The sequence below is a fragment of the Callospermophilus lateralis genome, chromosome 12, assembly GCF_048772815.1.
Source record: "Callospermophilus lateralis isolate mCalLat2 chromosome 12, mCalLat2.hap1, whole genome shotgun sequence".
NCBI classification, from domain to species: domain Eukaryota; kingdom Metazoa; phylum Chordata; class Mammalia; order Rodentia; family Sciuridae; genus Callospermophilus; species Callospermophilus lateralis.
The window spans coordinates 99,985,597-100,008,069 of record NC_135316.1 but is presented as its reverse complement, the minus strand read 5'-3'; the positions used below and the strand labels follow the sequence as shown (position 1 = coordinate 100,008,069).

Below are 22,473 nucleotides of genomic sequence, written 5' to 3'. Positions count from 1 at the left end.
TAATGATTTAAAATTGCTTTCTTTTTCAAGTGAGAACATGATAGCACTTTGATACATGAGAATCAAAAAGAACTACTTACTGGTTTTTTTCTCACCTTAGAGGAGGGAGTGTTTAGAAAATTATCTCATAATTACAACTACTAGAGTTGGCAATTCCACAGGGAAAATTTGGTAAAAAATTTTCTTTTTTCCTAGTGCTACAGTTAGAAATAACTCTAATAGGTGTATTTCTTGAGATGAGCGTTTCATGAATGTTTTCAAAGTATGATAATTAGTTTGAAAGTCTTGAAAAAGATAAATCAAGATATGATACAGTAAGTGGGGATATAGAATGTCTCCTTTGAAGTATACAGGATTTCATAAATTAGTCCCCTTACTGATCTCATTCCTGATATTTAGTAGTTTTGACAGTCTATAATCAATATTTTGCTCTGCAGCTTTTTGAATAGTTTGGGCCTCTTTTCCATGCCTGTGGTCCCTTTCTCTGTGGCATTCCATGAGAACAGGTGTGTAATAAAGGTAACCATTAGTGATATTTGTGAGGAAACCAAGACCCACAGTGTTGAAAGCCCTTCTGGAGACACTGAAAAGACCTCCTGCAGAGGACTTTTGTGGAAGACAAAGTTGCTTCCTTCCCTTTGTTTAGAATAAGGAAGCCATATTCTAAAAATTGACTTTATACTTTTTGTCAAAGATGGACACAGTGCACAAAAAGAATAAATATAGGCAAAGCAGGTACAACAGAGAAAATGTAGGGAGGAAATAAAATTAAGTTACATACAAATACATGCCCTTGAAGTTCTCCATGGCATGGAGAGGGGAGAGAATCATAGATTTCGTTGAAAACTGCCTCCAACCAGGGAAAAAGGAAAATAGCAGGACAGATGCTGTGAGCCCAGCTTAGTAATTAGATTCTGTTAGTTAAATATTTCAGTGTATGCTGTTTTTATAACCATGATCTACTAATAATACCAAAGAATTCCAATCTGTGCGAGAAAAAAAAAATTAGAACATTAGTTTCCAAAACCTAAAAGTGCAGTTACTGGATACATGTGAAGCTATCTGAAGTTATTTAATTATTTAAAATAAGCACTGAAGCTGGGGTGGTAATCCCAGCAGCTTGGGAGGCTGAGGCAGGAGGATTGTGAGTTCAAAGCCAGCCACAACTTAGTGAGAATCTAAGTAACTTAGCGAGACCTTCTCTCCAAATAAAAAAATAAAAAGGGCTGGGGATGTGACTCAGTGGTTAAGTGCCTCTGGATTTAATCCCCAGTACTACCACCTCCACCACCACCAAAAAAAAAAAAAAAAAAAAAAAGCATTGAAATAAGAATATTTCTGATGTTCATAGGAGAAGCAGTAGCATTCATGGGTTCATTTAACAGTTATTGACTGAGGACCTTTATGTATGTAAGTTGTCCGTGTTCTTTGCTCTTAGACAGTAGGGATGAGGAAGTGAACAATGAGTATAATAATTAAGAAATGAGAAAGTGATGATTATGCAACCATGTGAATGTATAGTATCACTGAACTGCACACTTAAAAAATGCTTCAAGTGGTAAATTTGTGTTACATATATTTGCCACAGTGGATAAAAGCCAATTAAGATAAATTAAAGGCTGTATAATGAAACTGTCTCAAGCACTTGGGGGTGTGTTGTTTGGGACTAGGAAAATGAGCCTCTACCCTGAATAGGGGACCAGGGAGGGTCTGGGAGGGAGTATCAGGGCCCCAATTCAGAAGGAAGCAGGAGCTATTTCCCTGCCTGGCTCTGGAATGTTGGGATGCCAAATGGAATGTGTTGTGTGCCACATGAAGAGGCAGCTGCATCCACCTGCTGGTAGAAATCAGAGGGACTGATTGGGTCTGTGTGGGTACCCTATTGCAGGGTGTTCACCTGCATCCTGAGGACCAGCCTCCCATCTTAACCAAGTTTCTTCCTTGTGCTTTTGTTCACAGACGGCCATCCTGAGGCGGCAGGGTCGCTACATATGTTCCACAGTTCCTACAAATGCAGAGGAAGAAGCTCAGAGCTTATTTGTAACAGAGGTAAGACTTCTTTTTTTGTTTGTTTGTTTGTTTTCCTACATTTATTTACATTTTAAAGTCATTTTCCTCTAATGCACTTCTGCACTTTTCCTTAATTTCAGTATTTTCAAAAAAGTTCCAAAGAGGTCATTATAGTTTTATCATGGAAGTCAAAATAAATGAAGTTTTCAGAATCTGAAATGGACAGAAATGTCCCCAAGTTTCATTTCTGACTCCAAAAAAATCATCTCCACAGCATTTGTCTCATGGACTTAGAATAAGGGGTAACTTGTGAATGAATTTACTGGAAGACTCTGTTGAAAGTTTTGTCTTGATACTGTTTTAATGGTTTAATGTTTAATGGTTTGACTCAGCATATACATTTATGTATTCATTTATTTTACATACATATTTATATTTGCAAATGATTTTCAAGAACTGCCAGGTGATCGTGAGCAAAGCCTGACTTGACTATCCCTGATCATTGTGTGATTATTGTTACTCTTGTTTGAACATATAAGTAATCTACTTGTTACAGAGGAAAGTAATTATTGTAATTCAGGTTGCTTATTTTTTTATTTTCCTTGGAGTAGGGACAACTAATTCAGTGCCTTAATGTTATTTCTCAAAGTTCTCCTTCACTTAAAAATAATGAGTTTTGCCAAATAAGATGGTTCATACCTGTAATCCAAGCTACTTAGTTGGCTGAGGCAGGACTAGGCCCAGCAACTTAGACCCTTTTTCAAAATGAAAAACAAAAAGGGCTGGGGATGTATCAGTGGTAGAACACTCCTGAGTTCAATCCTAAGTACTGCCCCCAAACAAAGAGTTTTTAATCCAGTTTTTCTAGTTGGTATTTAGATGAAAAATAGGCCCATCAACAATGTTGCCCACTACAAGGAAACTATGCTTTTTGAGGGAAAACCAGTTAATTAATAATATTTAGTTTTCCTTGAGATTTGTGAAAAATAAAATATGTATTTAAAAATTTTCAAGTGTGGTTTGCACTATTTAGTAAAATTAATTACAGAAAAGTAAAGTCATATTATATTTATGTAGGCAAACATGTTTGTTTAAAAGCTAAAGAACCAGATATGGTGGCATATGCCTGTAATCCCAGCAACTCAGGAGGCTGAGACAGAAGTATTGCAAGTTTGACTCCAGCTTTGGCAATTTAGTGAGACCCTAAGCAAATTCAGTGAGACTCTGACTTGAAATAAAAAAGAAAAAGGATTGGGGATGTAGCTCAGTGGAAAGTACCCTTGGGTTCAATTCCCAGTACATGCATGCGCACACACACACAAGGCAACCTATGACTTCAGGCACAATCTGGCTTGGAATCTGTTTTTGTAAATACAGTTTTAATGTGATAAAGCCATCCCATTTGTTGACATATTGTCTATGGCTGCTGCTGCAATACAACTAGTTGAGTGGTGCAGCAGAAATAATAAACTGCAAAGATAAAAATGTTTACTGTTCTCCTTTTGCAGGAAATTTTTTGACTTCTGTTTTAAAACATGCAGCAAAATTATTGATTGTTTAGTTCTACCAATTAATTTAAAAAATATGTTTTGGGGGCCTAACTTGCTAGTAAGTCCTCGAATCACCACAGGTTGAGCAATCAGTGCTTCACCCTGTGCTGCTGGAACCAATATAACCGAACCCTTTGAGGACTGTTCCACTGGGTGGAGTGAAATATCATTTCCTCTCCATTCTCTAGTCTGGAGGAGAATGATCTAATGACTTAAAACAAAACAAAACAAAAACCTAACTTCATAAAATTTTCAGTGTAGTTTTAAAATATTATTGAATTTCCCAAGTTTGAAAGGTAATCATGTAGTCAATCATATCTGTGTCTTTTTGGAGGGACAGTTCTCTGAATATAATTTCTGATGGAACTTATTATCCCCCAGACTGTCTCAAACTCCAGTGGGGTGGAGGTTGCTTGTCTGATTCTCTGCCTCTTCCATGGAATTCAGTGAGTGCCTGGTGTGTGAGCAGTGAGCAAGGACATGTTGAATGATTCTCTAGGTACTTAATTGTCTTGACGATTTTTTTTTTTTTTTGCAATTCCTTCCTTATAATTTTAAATATTTAAGCATTCTTATCATTCCCATTTTTCCTAAAACCTTAAAAATCTTTATACTCAGATGTTTCTTTCATAAAAGCATTCATCATATGCAAGCATATGCTTATTTTCTTAGTTTTTAATTTGGCAGTACATTCTGTACTCAGGATGGGCCTGCAAGGGACTTGGTGGTATTTTAGTTATAGTGCTTGATGAAAACCATGATGGCCTAACAAAGAGAACAGGAGCATGTCACAGAATGAGGACTGCCTCAGCCATGTTGGTAGACCTAGGAGCATAGAGGGAAAGTCCAAAGCTGCAGATAATTTTGAAATCATGTTTTGTTTTGTTTTTGTGGTGCTGGGGATTAAACCCAGGGCCTTGCTCATGTGAGGCAAGCACTCTACCAACTGAGCTATTCCCAGCCCTAATTTTGAAATCATAGTTCCTGTTTTTAGAATGTAATTTTGAATGTGAATATCTGATTTTCTAAATGTGAAAATGCTTTGAGAAATTTTACAAAGCATTTACAAGAATAAAATATTTATTTTAAAATGTTTGTAAGTACATTGTCAAAAAATTGAAAAATTGCTGAGCTCCCATACTTGACTCTGCTCTTAGCTCTTCTCTGCTATTCATTCTACCTCTCAGAATGATAATATAAAATACTTACCCTACCTTCCCTTTGCATCCTTTCAATTAAAGTGCTTATCAAAGAGCCCTGTGCAAGATAAGCACTTGCTACTGTTGCTGTTATTGTTTTCAGGAGTTTGTGACTGGAAGAGAGTTTGCTTCAGAAGGTCTGTAGGTGTAGGCCATGACTAAGATAAGATGTTTGGCAGTTTAGCCAGGCACAGTGGCTCATGCCTGTAATTCAGTAGCTTGGGAGGCTGAGCAGGAGGATCATGAGTTCAAAGCCAGCCTCAGCAAAAGTGAGGCTATAAGCAACTCAGTGAGACTCTGTCTCCAAATAAAATACAAAATAGGGCTGGGGATGTGGCATAATGGCCAAGTGCCCCTGAGTTCAATCCACCGTACCAAGGTGGGGTGTGGGGGAAGAAGGTTGGCAGTTTAAATTCTGAAGTGAAATCAGCAGAATAGAGACTTTGTTATGATATTTGTTACACCAGAGTCAAATAAACTAGGTAAAACATAAATGGATTTACTTCCCTAGTGTTTTCATCTATTTCAAATTTTTTTTTTTGCTACATCCAAGTCTGCATGTGTATAGTCAAGAGCTAACAATGGAGAACCTAATTTGAATTAATATAATGGCAACTGAAACTTTTTTATTGATTTTTGACTCATTCATATTTGAAGATGAGGTGGATATGGGCTTATTATCTTAAGATCCTGTACAACACTGGATGGATCCTAAGGAGTAAACACATGAAAGAAACTGTGTTGACCCCTTGACCCTAATATGTAGTGAAGTGGTTTGAATGCAATCTGTGTAGGGTAGTGTCACTAGAAGAATCATTGTCAGCAGAGTACTGTGTACACTATATATTTTGTGTACATACATGCATACACACAAAAATGTCAGGTACCACTATGAATTAAAATCTAAATCTTTCCTCCTAATAGTATCACTCTGTTCTTGGTGAATGGAAAGAAAAAACTGAGGGCAGATATTTGTATGACAATACTAAGTGATGGTGATAGTTCTAATATTAAGTATCATGAAAGTATTTTAGGTTTATCCTTTGTGTTCACTTTTTGTGCCAGTGGGAACATATGGCTTCTTGAGAATCAAGTACTTTTTAAGTCAGAAACAGTACCTTTTTATTTAAATGTACAAGATTAGGCAAAGATTAGTTTTTTTGTAAAATCAGTCCTCAGATCATTATTGATGATAACTTAAAGTGATATGTCTCCCAGTGGTTCAAAGACTCAAGCTTCACAGGATCCTCTGGTGGAGGAATTTCAGGCATTAACTGGTTGATGGGAAACATTGTTTTGATGTCTGTATGGGTGTGCCTTCCTGAATGTTCTCCAGAAGTCATCACCTGTTTCTGTTCTCCTCTTACATTTTTTTATTCTCCCTACTAATAGTGCATCAAAACCTACAACTCTGACTGGCATCTTGTGACCTATAAATATGAAGATTACTCAGGAGAGTTTCGACAGCTTCCAAAGTAAGTAAACTATCAGACCGCACAAGATGGGATTATCCACATGGGGAAAAGTTTTTGTGCTTGAAATGCTCAGGGAAGTATGTAACTTCATATGCAGTCAGAGTAATTACAGAAATTACTTCTAGATGTTTGTGTGTATATGATGTAGCTATTGTGTACAGGACCTTTGATTATAAGACTCAAATATGGTACTTTGGTATTGGTAGATGGTAACAAAATCACATGGATAGTTTAATTATGTCGTGGGATTCTATTCAGAGTACCACTGATAAAAAACATAAATAGGTACAGTTTACACTGAGAAATATAGAACAAAGAGAATGTAAGTATGTTATTTTTCTAAAAAAGAATATTTGAACAAAAGATTTGTATTTTATATTGAGTAAACTTGAAGTAAATCAAGGAACAAGTATTTTCCCATATAAGTTCTTTACCTCCTTTGAAGTAATCACTCATTCTAGAATATACCAAAAGTATACATATAAACATAGGTAGTGGTAGTTTAAGTGAACCAAGAGTAAATAGGTTTTGCCGTAAGAGGTTGTTATAAAATGGTGCATCCAACTGGGCACAGTGGCGCATGCCTGTAATCCCAGCAGGTCAGTTAGCTGGGGTAGGAGGATTACAAATTCAAAGCCAGCCTCTACCATTTAGCAAGGCCCTAAGCAACTTAGCAAGACCATGTCTCAAAATTAAAAAAAAAAAAAAAAATTTAAAGCAATTGTGGGGCTCAGTGGTTAAGCACCCTGAGTTTAATCCCTGGTACTAAAAAAAATATAGAATAAAATGGTGTGTCCTGAAATGATAAAGTTGGCATATTGAAGTATAATTGATTAGAAAATTGAAAGCAAATAGTGAAAGATTGTGGGTTTGTTTTTTATTTTTATTTTTTTATTTTTTTTTTGTGTGTGTGTAGTGCTGGGGATCGAACCTAGGGCCTTGTGCTTACATGGCAAGCACTCTGCCAACTGAGCTATATCCCCAGCCCCAGAGATTGTGTTTTAAAAGTAATAATTACCCACAAAAATCTCACTTGAGAACCAATTAATGTATATATCTTTTTTGTTTGTTGCATCTATGAATTTGAATCTTTTTATACTATTCTCAGTAGACCTAGCTGTTTGTTTTTCCTATCTGTGTGGCTCAGCCACTCCTTAAGAGTGTTCAGCCAACTTCCTGATTGTTTCTTTTTAAACCTCTGCAGAGAACAATCCCTCCTAGCATTATCTTCTCCAGATGGGTATGCTCTTTAGTTCTGTATTTGTCCAATACTCACTTGGAGGTTTCTGAGCATTTCCCATTTGATTGGATTGACCCATCTTCATTGATTCTTGTTCACTACTATTCTCGTGGTTGAAAGATAACAGCCTGTGACATATAGTATACTTACTTTATGGTAGACTTTTACTGATGGTAGATTTTTCCTTTTGGCATTAATAAGAATCTTCAAATGTATGATGAGAAAGAAAGGGAGGATTGTATGTAACTTGGTAAGGATTCCGATTGTTTATTCTCCTTGGGTCAACTCCACCCTCTGTAAGCTCATTTTTCTATTTATTAAGTGGCCTTAACAACAGCCTCCACCATCTAAAGGAGTAAACAAGATGACAAATATAAGCTACACAGCACAGGGCCTAGCACATAATAACTGTTTGATAAATGCTGGCCACTGCTATTATTGTTAATACCATTGCCACTAATCACTTTAATGCAATGACCCCTATATCCATTTTCTCTCATAAATTTTGTATTAAAAATTATCCTACCAAGTTTTTATTTATTAATGCCTTACCCACTTTCCTATTTTTGATATACCTCTGGCTCCCAGCAAGCTGTGCTGACTTTTCCTCACACACTGTGGAGCTTCATAACTTGTGTCTTGGGCTCACTCACTGCAAAGCAACCGCGTGGCGTGGGTTTGCGCATTCCTTATCTGACAGGGCCAGCTTGGGGTTTACTTAGCCTGGTTCCTCTAATGGAGGAAGAAATGCAGACTATTGATTAGGCAGTTCTAAAACAAGTTTTCTTTATTATTTTTAAAGCAAATTGGCCAAGTTGGATAAACTTCCAGTTCATGTCTATGAAGTTGATGAGGAGGTCGACAAAGATGAGGTGGGATACTTGCTTGCTATTGTTTCTCTTTTTACTTTAAACATTGATTTTAGAAGCTTTGAAGATTATTTTAAAAATTATCAACATTTAGCCAAAACAGGAATTGAAATATTTCTTGAAGCAGGAGAAGTTTTTAAAAATATATTGTTGGGCTGATTGAAATAAGCTCTGTTTCATCTTGACTGCTTAGCATCTAATGTTCTTTGGGTCATGTTTATTTGTTCTGAGATCATTTTCAAAGACTTGGATCAGATTTGGCTACATTGTTAAAGGATATCAAGACTACTTTGACCTTAAATTTAACTTATTTTTAAGCAAGTTCTTTTAAATTGTCAGCCAGTAGATTTAAAGTAGCTATTTCTTCAATGATTGCTTTTAGTCTGTTTACATGCTTACTGCCCCCTGCTCTTCGAGAAAACATTATGGCTAGAAAAGCACATACAGAGGGCTGGGGCTGGGGCTCAGTGGTAGCGCACTTGCCTGGCATGTGTGAGGCACTGGGTTCGATTCTCAGCACCACATATAAATAAATAAGATAAAGGTCTATCAACAACTAAAAAATGTTTAAAAGAAAAGCACATACAGAAAGTAGTACATAAAGATAAGTGTGTCCACTGAGCAGGGGACACCTAAAACAAAAAAATAGTGCTACCTATTTCTGCATTCTACATTTCTCATTCTCCCACTAAATATTGAATGCCCCATTGTGAGTTTAGTTTTTTTCCTTTTTTAAATTGCTAATTGGCCTATAACACCAGCCATTTGTGAACTTCAGTAATAAGCACACACAGCAAATTGTTTTAGAAACCACTTCTAAAATAATTCTGAGAAAAGTAAGTAGTCATCTAAAATGAACTTGGTGCTAATAAATAGGGACAGGAGGACCAATTGAAATTATGCATCTAAAAAGCACATAATGACCTATAAAATCCTTGACAGTTAATTATTTCTGTTAGTTTCAATAATAACAATAGTAATAAAACCACCAAGATAAATATTGAGAAGGTTCAAAACAAAGCAGAGGATGGATCTTTCTCTAATTGCCTATTTGATTACCAAAAAATTTGCCAGATTGTTTGTACATGTATGTATTTCTTCTGTCTGGTTATGATCTGTACTGATATATGCCTAACATGTTTTTAGCAATAGCTGGCAGCTCCATGCTTACCTCTTAAATCAGCATCTCATTGTGGGGTCTGAACTTGAAGAAACATTTTTCTATATTGGTGGCTATCTCTCCTCACTTTTCTAACTTCTTTTTTCCTCTAATTCTGCTTGCATTCTTGCCTTTCTTTTCATCTTTTTTTTCTTTGCTCCATCATTTTATCTTCTTTCTGCATTGTCTTATATTTCCTCCCTTTTTTAAAATTCACCTTTCCCTGAACTAAGCCTCTGGGAAGTTTTCCAGGAATTTTCTTTTGTCCTCCAACTATAGGGGAGTGTAATTTGAAAACATTTTGCATGAATCCAGGCAGGACCTCACAATTGAGTGGTCAAGTATGGTATGTGCTTTCTGTGGCTCATTAAACACTTAAAAATAAAATTTTGGATGGAAGTTAACTTTGATTTTAATGGAATAGGGTTTTCAAAAATGTAGGCTAGTTTCTGTCTTACTGCTAAGTGGACATTAATGTGACTTGTAGATATTAATATCAGAACTTGTTCCAATAAAGAGATAGTTGGCCAATATAGTACAAGTGGAATTTTCTTGTTGAACAGATTCAAACTAATAATCTAGATAACAGCAGGAGATTGACTGAGGTATTGTTTTCCTTTTCTCCCAGGATGCTGCCTCCCTTGGTTCTCAGAAGGGTGGGATCACCAAGCACGGATGGCTGTACAAAGGCAATATGAACAGTGCCATCAGTGTGACCATGAGGGTGAGGAGGCTCATCACTGCTTTTCCCCTCATGAAACCTTTCTGCTGTTGGTCTTGAGAATAATGCTCAGTATGATTGGGCATGCTGTTCTCCACAAAAGAGACAGTGTCTGGTTACTGAGATGCTTTCCTGGTGATAGCACCCACATTGCTATAGCCCTGTCCACCCCCTTGTCTTCACTGCCCTCTGACCGCCAATGTAGACAGCAGTGTAGAATGCTCACTGACATGGCCTTTCTTTATAGCAGTTACACGGTGTTTCTTGGTACCTCAGAGCATCATGGAGGGGCTACATTAAATGCCCCAACTAAGCACCCCTGTGTAGCTACACTGCCATGAGGGGATGCACTGTAAAAATGGAGGACTGACAAGGAAGGTGATTAAATTGGAAGAAGTTTGCAAAGAGAAGAGTAAAACTAGAGTAATAAGCTATTCAGGAGAGAAGATCAGGATAATAAAGAGAAAAGGAACAATGGAAGGGAGGTAGTACCAAAAGGAGGTGACAAATCAGGAGAAAGCTGACTGTCCTATTCCTGAGGCTGGAAAGCCATTGAACATCACAGGGCAGAAAGGAGTTCCTATTCTGTGTGAGCAAGAAGCCCTGGGGGTTTGAGAGAAAGTTTCCATCTTCTGTGCTGTGTCCCAAATTGGAACTCTCAACCCTGCTTTTGGGTGGTTATGTAAACTCTCAAATTCTGGATGAGAAAACTGACTGGTGGATATTAAGTGAATCACCTCCTTAGAATGGAAATACAGTGAGCCCATTTGATGTGATGAGAAATCTTCGCCAGTACAGTTGCCTAGAGTGCCAGCTAGGATTAGATTAGTTTGGGAGAGAACTGAAACTGTTTTTATGGATGTATGTAAAAAAATTTGGGAGTTATTGGTAGAGATTATGACTCTTTTCATTTTGAAAAATTGTTGTACATGTATTTTTCTCCCAGTCGTTTAAGAGACGGTTTTTCCACCTGATTCAACTTGGTGATGGATCCTATAATTTGAATTTTTATAAAGATGAAAAGATCTCCAAGGAACCTAAAGGATCAATATTTCTGGATTCCTGCATGGGCGTGATTCAGGTAAATATGAAAATAGTTATATCAGGGTTTTTTTTTTTTTTTTTTTTGGTCAGTAATGGTACTGTGTGTACCATTATGCAGATACAAGTGAAGACTTCCCAAAATGGCAACATTCATGGTAGAAATGAGTATCTAACTTTTAAAATAAATCATAATCTTGTGATTATTTTTATCATTTCAGAAGATAACAGGGATTATGTTGTGGTAGGCATGAGTGCTCTTATATATGAGTTCTTATGACCAAAACTTCTCTTGACTACTACTTAGCTGAGTGAACTTGGACAGGCTACTTAAAATTTCTTCATCTGCAAAACATGGGTAGTAATAATATTCCTTTGGTAGGTAAATGAGAAGACTGGAGGAGTAACACATGGCAATATTTAGTTAGCATCTCAGTGATGACTTTCATCACTACCATCATGGCACCAGTGGGGGTGAGACAAGCACACTGGTCAATAGATTGGATTTTCGATGCACACTGAGTTCAAATCCCACTTATCAGCTTTGCAAACCTTGATGACGATATACAATATTTAACCTCTCTGTTCCCCAGTTTTGACATTTTTTGAACAGCTATAATGATAGTATCAAATATGATTACTGTTAATATTAATTATTTAAAGAGCTTAAAACAGTGCTGGCAAATGGTAAGCCTTTAGTGAACATTAGGTATTTTGTGGTTTGGTGCTATTGCAATTGTAGAACTATTCTTAAAAATTATTTTTAACTGAATATAGTGCAAGAGTTCATTCTTATTGTAAAAAAAAAAAAAAAAAAGTCAGACAATACAAATAAAGTGAAAATTTCCCTAGGCTCCCTATTTTCTCCTCTTATCTCTACCTTTTCCTAGAGACCTGTTACTGGTTTAGTATGCATCCTTCCATACCTTTTTTGGAATTGTTCCTAAAAAACATGTTACTGCTTTTCCCATCCATCTATCAATGCATGCATGCATACATGCCATCCCCTTGCGATTTTCTGGGGGATTTAAGGAAGCAGCTTACAAGGAGTTGTAAAATCTAGGGTAGCATACATTTAAAGTGGGACTGAATGCAGAAAGATGAATGAGGGGTTGGGGTAGGGGTGAGATAAAGTAGAATGAGACAGAAGTATATTTTGAAGGGTGGGCTCTGGGTGGGCCACCACTGAACTCTTTGCTTTCTAAACATGGAGACCTGCTCAGTCTCATAATTTGCACTGCACACAAGATACAGACCGTCTAGTTAGTAGAAAGTGCCCATATATTCTCAAAATGATGATCAATCAAGCATTCTCCTAGAGGCCTTCAGACAGAGGGCTCTGTGACAAATGAGCAGTTTCCTTGACAACTCCTTACAATAGATGCAGTCACCATTCTCAGAGGATTCTTCCTTAAAATGACTCCATGGTAGCTGATGACATTGATTCTGTCAGGACAGTGTGTAGTGGGGCTATTGTGAATAAAGAGAGAGACACAGCTCTCTGATTTGATTATGGATGTACTTGTTTATGTATTTATATGTTTACCTAGAACTAAGTTGCTTTTTTATTCTAAGAATACATTTATCTAATTGTAACTATGAAATTGTGCTAAAGGGCTGTACTAAATGTGCTTCATCTCCTTCATTTCCCCCATTTCACTCCCCACTCCCCTGAAACAATCACTTTCAGCATTTTTCTTTTTTTAATATTTCTTTTTTAGTTGTAGATGGACATAATACCTTTATTTATTTATTTTTATGTGGTGCTGAGGATCGAATCCAGGGCCTCACAAGTGCTAGGCGAGTGCCCTACCACTGAGCGACAACCCCAGCCCCTCAACATTTTTCACTATTTATTATGGAATTTGTCTTCATATCGCTAGATAATGAGTGTTCACTACTCTTTCTTCTAATTGAATGACTTCCTCTGCTGGTAGGTAGAATTTTAGCTCCTGTCACCCCCCACTTCCTGTCCTAATCTAGACTGATTGCTTTCTCTGCCCTGCACAGCTACCATCCTAGAGCTTCTCTTGTCTTCCTCCCTGTGTAGGAGTCCCTGCTTTCAGAACCCTTTGCCTTGTTGTTGTTCTCTCTTCTTGATTGGAGGAGTCCATCCTCAGTGGCTTCCTGAGAAATTGGTAGTAATTTTTTTAGTTAGAATATTTGTAAGATTTTTTTTGTTTTGTTTTGTTTTTCATTCACTCTTGGCTCATACTTTTGACTGACTGTAGAAATCCAAAGTGAAGTTGTTTGACCTGGAAACGTTAACTGTTGCACTGTCTTCTAGATTCTGGTTTATTTGGGGCATTTGGTGGTGTTCTTATTCCCTGTTCTTTGTGATCTTCTCTTTGCCTATCATCTTCTGAAGTTTAGGTTGTTGCGTGTCTTGATTTTAATTTTTTTTCCCTTTGGCAGAGAGTAGTAAACTTTATGTGCAACTTGGAGAATATTGTTTGACCATCTTTCATCTTTTATCTTTGTCTCATTTTGGAAACTGTATATTTTGGCCAGCTTGGTTTTTCTCAATTCTGGCCAGTATGTTTAACTCTGGGAGATGGCAGAGACTCTGTTTGGGTTTTCCTTCCCATGCCTAGATGTGGATGCTGCCTCCAGGCAGAGAGCTGAGATGATGGTGGACTCACCTCATTCATTTCCCTTCTAGCAGGGGTCATAGGCCCCTGCCCTTGTCTGAAACAGTTGTTTCATCACTTTTGTCTACTTTTCTAGTAAGTATGGCTGGAGAGAAGTTCAGATCCTGTTATTGCATTTTGACCAGAAGTAGAACGTAGTTTTAAAATCAGATGTCTTCAGAGGCCCAGCAACTAAATTAAGTGACTGAAGAGGTCTGGTTGTAAAGTATCAGGGAATGCTGAAGACCATGACAAACCAAAGTCCTCCCCAGGTGATGCTACTGGCTCAATGCTGCTACATTGTCTGGCTTTTCAAAACAACAAAAATACATTATTGTAGTTAAATCTTGGCATCTTTATTATTGGATACCAATAAAACTCTGTGTAGCACCCTGCCCCTTGCCTCCGCACAATATAGTAGAATACACGAAAGTGTATTTGACCCTAGATCCAGACTACAGTAGTACTACTCTGTGTTCATGTTGATGGAAAAATTAGTTTCCATCAACAGCTAATCAGCACATAGATGTTTCTCATCTTGAAGCCCAAGCTCAGATGAAAGTGCCACTGTAAACATCTGAATTGTATCAAGTATGTTTATGGACAATGGGAAAGAAGGCATACCAGTGAATTATTAATTGATTAACTTCTTGTGAGTGATTCCCAAGCAGGAGTTGCATTTGTATTCTCAAGTTGAGAGACCTTTTAAGTTTCTTGTTTAGCTGAATTTTCTGGCATTGACTTAAAAAAGTTTTAAGCAAACTAAAGCAACTCATTTTGAATAGGAAGTAATTATTTTTGTCTTACTAGAGAGTTTTGTTGCATGTCTTTCGCAGAGTACACAGATGTTTTTAGAAACAGCAGCCATGAGCTGCTGCTGAGCCTCTCGTGCATTTCATAATCTGGGGTTCTGACTGCAGTGGAGGTCTCTTCCTTTAAGTTCTGTTCTCAGATGTGGCTGATGGTATTTTTCATTTAGTGAATTGTATCTAAGTCTTCAAAAGATTAATTTGTTTTTGTCCATGTCTGTATACTAAGCATCAAAGTCATGATTTAAGTGTTTTAAAAAAGATTATATTTGAATGCTATAAAAAATTTGTTGGTTAGTGTGGTGATTTGAAAGGAATGCCTAAACATAGTTTAGATAGATCTGAAAGAAAGACTGTTTAGAATCTTAAACCCTAAAAGCCTAAAAGAGTTCTAAAGAACTCTTTAAGTGAATTACATTTATATTGCAAATGAAGAAACTGGGGCTCAGAAAGAGAAATATCTTTGATCAAGTTCTAATAATTTTCCCCTATTTTTCACATTTTATTTTCTGAATCATATGTGAGGAGTGGGAGAGTGGGGAGCGAAAACTGATTTCATTCCCAGCCTTGACTCCTTCCTTGATTCTTGCCTTGATGTTTAAGTGAGATCCAAAGTGCTAATTACTGAGCCCACAGAGACAGTCTGTGTGGAGTAGTTTGTTAGACTTTGCCAAGAGCATCCTTGGCTTCACATTTCTATGAACTGTGCTGCAGAAAACAGAGGGACCTTTGGCAGGGTCACCTGGTGCCTGAGATCTATGCTGAGGCCCAGCAACTAAATTAGGTGACTGACACTTTACAGCCAGACTGTGGATACCAACTAGAATTTTCATGGGTATGGGGTGTTATTCTGCCCGGGGAGTTTGTGATTTTTTTTTTTTTTTTGAGGGTACGAGGAATTGAATTCAGGGGCACTTGACCACTGAACCACATCCCCAGCCCTATTTTGTATTTTATTTAGAGGCAGGGTCTCACTGAGTTGCTTAGCACCTCACTTTTGCTGAGGCTGGCTTTGAACTTGCAATCCTCCTGCCTCAGCCTCCTGAATTGCTGGGATTACAGGCATTTGCTACTGTGCCCAGCTGAGTCTGTGGCTTGTACCATGTTCATCAGAGCTGAACGGTCTAGTGCCATCAACCTGGCATGATTTTGCCCTCCAGAGTATATTTGCCCTCCAGAGTATGTCTGGAGACATTTTTGATGGTCACAACTCAGGACTATGCTCTTGATATTAGGTGGGTCAAGGCCAGGGGGGTCACTAAAAAATCATAGAATGTGCAGACAGCCCCTTGCAACAAAGAATTTCCACCCAAATGTCAGCAGTACCAAGGCTGACAAATCCTGGTGTAATGCAGCCTGTATTCTTTGATGGACTATTGTAATTCACCCTCTTATAGACATGACACTCAAGAGATGTGAGGCAAGGCTATAGACCTTTGGTAATCATAAATGATGAGAAAGGTCCAGATAAGCCAGTTAAACATATTAATAGCTGTTTAGCTGAATTTTAGCTTTTAAAAATGTAATACCACATACTTCATTTTCTTTTAAAAAATAGGAGCTAATTAAATATGAATTTTTTACATGAATTTTCATTTGTTCAACAAATATTTTTCAAGTGCCAATTATCCACCAGATATTGTTGTAAATATTAAGACCATAGCATTGAACTTTAAAAAGAATGGGAATTGTTGCCCTTGAGGAGCTTCCATTCCATTGGGGGACAGACAGGAAATAAGATAAACATGTAAGAAATGTAATGAGTCAGATGGAAAAGTAAAGGTATGGAGAAAATAAATCAGGGAGGTTGCACTGTGATGGGGAAGAGTTTGTAGTTTTAAATAGTTGTATGAAATACCAATCAGCACCCATCAGCAGATGAGACAGATATCATTTTAAGATAGTTCCAAATGTGTCTCTTTATCCTTTTTCCGTTTCAGAACAACAAAGTCAGACGTTTTGCTTTTGAGCTTAAGATGCAAGACAAAAGTAGTTATCTTTTGGCAGCAGACAGTGAAGTAGAAATGGAAGAATGGATCACAATTCTAAATAAGATTCTCCAGCTCAACTTTGAAGCCGCAATGCAAGAAAAGCGAAATGGAGACTCTCATGAAGGTAGGCGGGTCTGTCTTTCCACAGGTACACACACTCCATGTGTATCTTTTTTTTTTTTTTTTTTTTTTAACCAGGTGGATGTAAGGAGAAATATTGCACAGGTACATGAAGGTAGGAAAGAGGTGAGCCTTGAACAGGTAGCTTGTCAGCAAAGATTTTGCCACATTAAAATTTACTACTCTGAAATTTTATGTATAGTAGAAGAACCATAGCTTTGGAGGTACAGAAAAAGACCTGGACCTGAGTCCCAGCAATACCAATTTTTAGTGTGTGACCTTGGATACACTTGTTATGTTTTCTTATCTTCATTTTACTTATCTGTAAGGGGAGAATACAAATGAAGCTTACTGATTAGATGGGAAGAGTAAATTTAAAAATACATCTCAAGTCCCTTGTGTTGAATCTACACTTAAAATGTTGAAAGTTATTGTTGTCATTAATATCCTTGGAATTTTCAAGTTAGAATCGATAGGTATCTCAGATTAAATTGATGGGAAAAATCTGGTAATGATTTTGATAATTCATGTTATATCTTAAGCTCTTAGATGATTCCTAGCCCTAACTGTCCCCTAGAAATGGTTGGGAGATTTTTTTTTTTTAATGCTGTTTTCTTTGGTCCCACTAAAGATCCTGATTGGGATAGCCATGGGTCTGTTCACACTTGGCATCAGTTCTAATTAGCCTGTTCCAACTATTCAATGCTCTGACTCACCACTGGGCCTGGGTGCCAGCAATTTTAAAATCTCCTAAGTGTTTGTAATATGCAACCAGAATTATGAACCACCATGTAACTTTGAGAATCTCAAAGTTATATAAAAGAAACAGTCTTCCTCTTCCTGCTCTAAATAAGATATTTTCAATTACAAATAACTCTGGTAGTCTGTTTTGCCATTTCAGATGATGAACAATGCAAATTGGAAGGTTCTGGTTCTGGTTTAGATAGCTACCTGCCTGAACTTGCAAAGGTAACATCATCTTAAGTTTTCTGCTTTTCATTGAACGCTACTGATATGCTTTTTATTTTGTGAGTTTATCCAGAATGGGATCTCTTGAAATAATGGCAGTTAACATTATAATCACTGCCACTGTCTGACCTGAATAAGGGGTGTTGTGGGATACATTCCAGGCTTGAGTAAGACAGTCTGTTTTCCAGAGGGCACCCTGCAAAGTACTTTCTTTTCATTATTCTTTAAGTGTTTTTGTTACTGCAGCACACCTACTGAAGCAATAACCAGGGCGTACAGATGCGTGTTCTTATAATAATCTGGTACTTACTGTGTTCACACCTGTGCTTCCTCTGTTCACATTAATAGACACAATTCTATAGGGTGGACATGCTAATCTCTCCTTTAGCCTAAAGAGGTGTTGCCTAAGTTATGGAAATTTTTCTGGGGTCACTGTCAATGAAAAAATTGTGATTTTGAGAATCTCAAAAGTTACTGAAAAGCACAAAGGAAAACAAACTACCGTACCACCCCCACCAGCCCCCAGATTCCCCTGTTACTATATTGTCCTGTAGTGTAGTTTTAGAAGAAATAAAACATTAGTTACAGTTGAAGTTCTTTTTAAACACTGTCCTTATTCCCATTTTCTTCTTCCCTACAACCCCAGCAATAGACACTCACTATTATGTCTTTACAAATATATTTATCCTAATGTTTTATATGATTGTTTTGTATGATTAAAAATGTTACATAAATGCTAATTACTATGAGTTTTATTCTGTACTTGCTTTTTAGTTCAGCCTTTTTTTTTTGAGCTCCATCCTATCTGGTATATGATCTGATTCATTCCCTTTATTGTACTGTTTAAACATTTTATTGTAGCTCTTCTGTTATTGCCATTTTTCTGCTATGAACAATGCTACAATGAATATCCTTGTACTTGTGTCCTGTGTATGAATGATTCTTTTTTAAATGAGAGAACTGTCTTTGTCTTCTCTAGCCCTGTATGTTCTCGCCCTTACTTTCTATTCTTTTTTTTAATAATATAGTGAAATGGTAGCCCTACACGCCCACATCTTAAACACTGTAATAGAAACATGGTTTATCTATATAGGATTATAAATAGACAGACATTCAGCATTGACCTTTATTTCAAGACAACATGGCTATTCTCAAATATAAGTCTCCTTCCCTGGCTAGGACTTGAGAACATTGTTTTTCTTCAGAACTTGGCTGTTTCCACTGAATCTTTTTAGCACCTGCCTATTAAAACTAACTTTAGAGCCACCATCTAACTCCTCCTAGTCTGGGAAGAGTTTTGGCTTGTATGTTTGTGTTTTCATGTTAGGAACTTCCTTTTTTTTTCCCTTCGGTACCAGGGATCAAACCCAGGGCTCTGTGTATGCCAGGCAAGTGCTGTATTACCGAGCTGTGCTCTCCACCCCATTGTGTTAGGAACTTCTGAGGATCATAGTTTGCACTGAGATTTGCTATTTTATTTCTGGATTTGTTTCCCTGTTTTGGGGTGTTCAGAATTTCTCAAAGCAAACCCTGTTTGGGTTTTAGTTGTTGAAGCAGTTAATATATGTGTTATAATCTAGAATTCATAAAATAGCTTTATATGCTTGCTGGGAAGCAGAATGAAAGTCTTTTTCTCTAAACACATATTTATATTTGAGGCTAATGTTGAATGATTAGAAATCTCTATATTTTCCTATGAAGACGTAAAGGAGTTATGCTCTCTTTTTCTTCTCTTACTACTGGGGCAACAAAATTCAGCTTTGCTTGATCCTAAGACCAAGGGAAAGTTATAGGAATGCACACACTTGTATATATTCTTATATTGTTTTAAAAAATTAACATTTAACATTATTTTCAAACTATGTCTTACCACCCGAGTTAACTGAAGCCATTTTTGTTGGTGAAATCAATTTAGTTGATTTTAGCCCCTATTTCTTACTTAAAAAAAGAGTATAGATAGGCACATTAACTTTATTTTATGTATTTATTTTTATGTGGTGCTGAGGATTGAATCCAGTGCCTGACATGTGCTAGGCAAACACTCTACCACTGAACTACAGCCCCAGCCCCCGTTTCTTTCTTTTTGTTTTAATTTTTATTTGTTTTTGACTGAGGTGCAACTTAAATAAAGTAAGATACTCAAGTATGGAGTATATAGCTTGATGGAATTCACATTTGTACACAGATATAACCACTTTCCAGAATAATGTAGAGAACATTTATAGCATCCCAGAAGACTTTCTTGCATCCCTTGCCAACTGATAGTCATTATTTTGATCATCACCATAGATTTGTTTTGGCTATTGTAGACTTTCCTATGCTTAGAACCATTCAGTTTGTACTAGTTGAGTCAGGCCCAATCTTATGTGACTAACATTTTTTTAAAAAATGAATAGAGAATATAAACTACACTGTCATTAATTATTATAGACACTGTTATCTATTATCTATATGTGCAGAGAGAGAGAGGGTGGGGGGCGCATGCATTGTAATGTATAATATATTCCTTACTTTGGGTTATGATCAAAGCCTGACAAATTAAGCAGGGTACTGTTTTTATTGTGTGTTTCCCCCTAGCTCCCAGCGGTTTTAAAATATTTTTATTTAAGAAAGTAGTAAAAGGCAGAAGGTAATATTTTAGAAGGGAAATTGAAAGAAGAAAATTAAGGTGTATTGTCATTGACCTAGCTTGCCGCCATCAGGAGTGTAGGAAGAGATATCTCTCACCTGTGCCTTTTAATGGCCTGGCATGAGTGGCCCAGGCACCAATTAGAAACCTGTGCTTGGTCCCTCAGAACCCAAAACCTGGATGTTTATCATCTCCCTATGGTGTTCCTGGGATGAAGATCATTTGCATCTGTTGGGAAAGCAGAGGAGTTGACTGATGATGGTCATCCTGTTTTAGGAACAATGGATTCCGTGGCTACAGAATCAGAGATTTAAGTGTGTATGGGGTGTGAGGGGCTAGAGAGCAGGAGACACAAAGCTGTGCACAGAGGGAGAGTTCAGTCAGGGGATGAAGGGGTAAAAAGGTCAGTATCAAGGAAGGAAAATGCTAGAAAGGGTCAGGAGGAGGCAGGGCCACAGTTAAGTATGATTTCAGAGAAAGCCCTAGATAAGGGAAGAAGGCTAAAGGTGATTGAAGGTGTAATTTAGTGGCAGTGTCTCTCTGGTCAGCTTCTCTTTTCTGCCTCACTCATTCTGTTGCCCCGGCTTTTGTTTTCCATTGTGACTGAGACATAGCCAAACAGGATATGGTTGACAGGAAGTTATTTTAGTGCAAAAATAACCCATGTCCCATTCTGGAATATTGTGGAGGGGCCTTCTGCATATGGCACGAATGAAACGGACTTAGGTTTTCAGGGGATAACAGAATGTATAGCATTAGCCTTCTAGATATTTACATTACATATACAAACTGTATGGTTAGTCAATTAGTTTCTTCCCTAGAAAATCAGGTGGTAACATGATCAGTTTGTAAACCCCACCAGTAGTTGTTTAATTTCTCTCTGCTTGCATTCATCTTCAGTTACATTGAAACATATACTGTATTTTGTAAAAAATAGTTTGAAGAAAACCCTCATGCTTGCCCTTATGTTTTCCTGTTTTTGAGCTTTTTTTATACTCAAAAGAACAGTAGCTCACTCTTAATTTAGTCTCCCCTTGTGGTTCTGAAAGAGAGGCAGAGTTTTCTTAATCCAAAATTATTCTTCCTATATCCTTAAATTCTTTTTAAGTGAATGAACTTATGTTTCCAGTTAAATCTTCCACAGTTAAATAAAAGAGCATGATGTCTCAAACTTGATAGTCTCAATGGGGTTGAGTAAGGGCCATAGTGCCAAACTAGCAGAACTTGTCAGAACCCAGACAGTTTAGCAGAAATCTTTTCTGAATTTTTAAATTGTAGTAAATGCTTCCTTCCCTTGGTAATTCCTTCAGCCCCTATTGAGCTTCTTCTCTGTTCAATGCATCATCTTTAGCCTTGGGAGGGATGGAAGGAACATTAAAAGAAGCTGAATTTGCTTTTTATCTAGCCCACAGCAGAACTATGTATGTAAAGTAGATTGAGCTTTTAGGTTATTATTCATCTAAAGCTGTCCCTTCTTTCCCAAGAAGGCATGTTTCTGATGAAGACTATGAATTCATTGGATGTTAGTGACAACATTAGGATGTTATGTGTCTATTTTGGCTACTAGTTGTTTTGTTGTTGCTGCTACTGCTGTTTCTTGTAGGTGCCTGCATCCCTCTACTTGTCCTCTAATTCTATGGAGCCCATAGCAGTTTTTCTTACTTTATTAATTTCTCATCTCCTAAACTAGCACAGTCAACTTGATACAAGGAGCATCTTTCAGAAAGGCACCAGGAATTGCATCTGCATTAAGAACCCATTGTTCCATGGTAGCATCTGAGATCATAGTCTTTGCCTTTGTCAAAGAACTCAAGCAGAGGATTCAGAAGTAGAATACACTGTTTGTGGTAGCTTGCAGCACCTAGTACTGATGGTCTTATTAGGAAACATAGTATAATGTAAAGCAAGTTCTTTGGTTCAGTTCAGTAGATTCCCCTTGTGTATGTTCTGGTTCTTTCTGTGTGAAAAATTAGGAAAAGTTATAAGCAAGATGAAGCAATCTCATCTCCTGTATGGAGCGGGCTACACCAGCCCCATGCTGTATCCTGAAAACATGAGCAG

The 22,473-nt window shown here is 37.3% G+C and overlaps 1 protein-coding gene across 13 annotated transcripts in view; it reads left to right on the top strand.

The window, feature by feature from the left end:
- Dock9 (dedicator of cytokinesis 9) overlaps positions 1 to 22,473 on the top strand; it is a 288,972-nt gene that overhangs the window by 149,550 nt on the left and 116,949 nt on the right. For all 13 annotated transcript variants that reach the window (XM_076871913.1, XM_076871916.1, XM_076871911.1 and 10 more), the window contains exons 3-9: positions 1,960 to 2,049; positions 6,152 to 6,234; positions 8,277 to 8,346; positions 10,131 to 10,226; positions 11,170 to 11,304; positions 16,644 to 16,818; positions 17,716 to 17,783. In XM_076871913.1, coding sequence (XP_076728028.1) covers positions 1,960 to 2,049; positions 6,152 to 6,234; positions 8,277 to 8,346; positions 10,131 to 10,226; positions 11,170 to 11,304; positions 16,644 to 16,818; positions 17,716 to 17,783 — 717 coding nt within the window. The remainder of the gene's footprint in view (positions 1 to 1,959; positions 2,050 to 6,151; positions 6,235 to 8,276; positions 8,347 to 10,130; positions 10,227 to 11,169; positions 11,305 to 16,643; positions 16,819 to 17,715; positions 17,784 to 22,473) is intronic.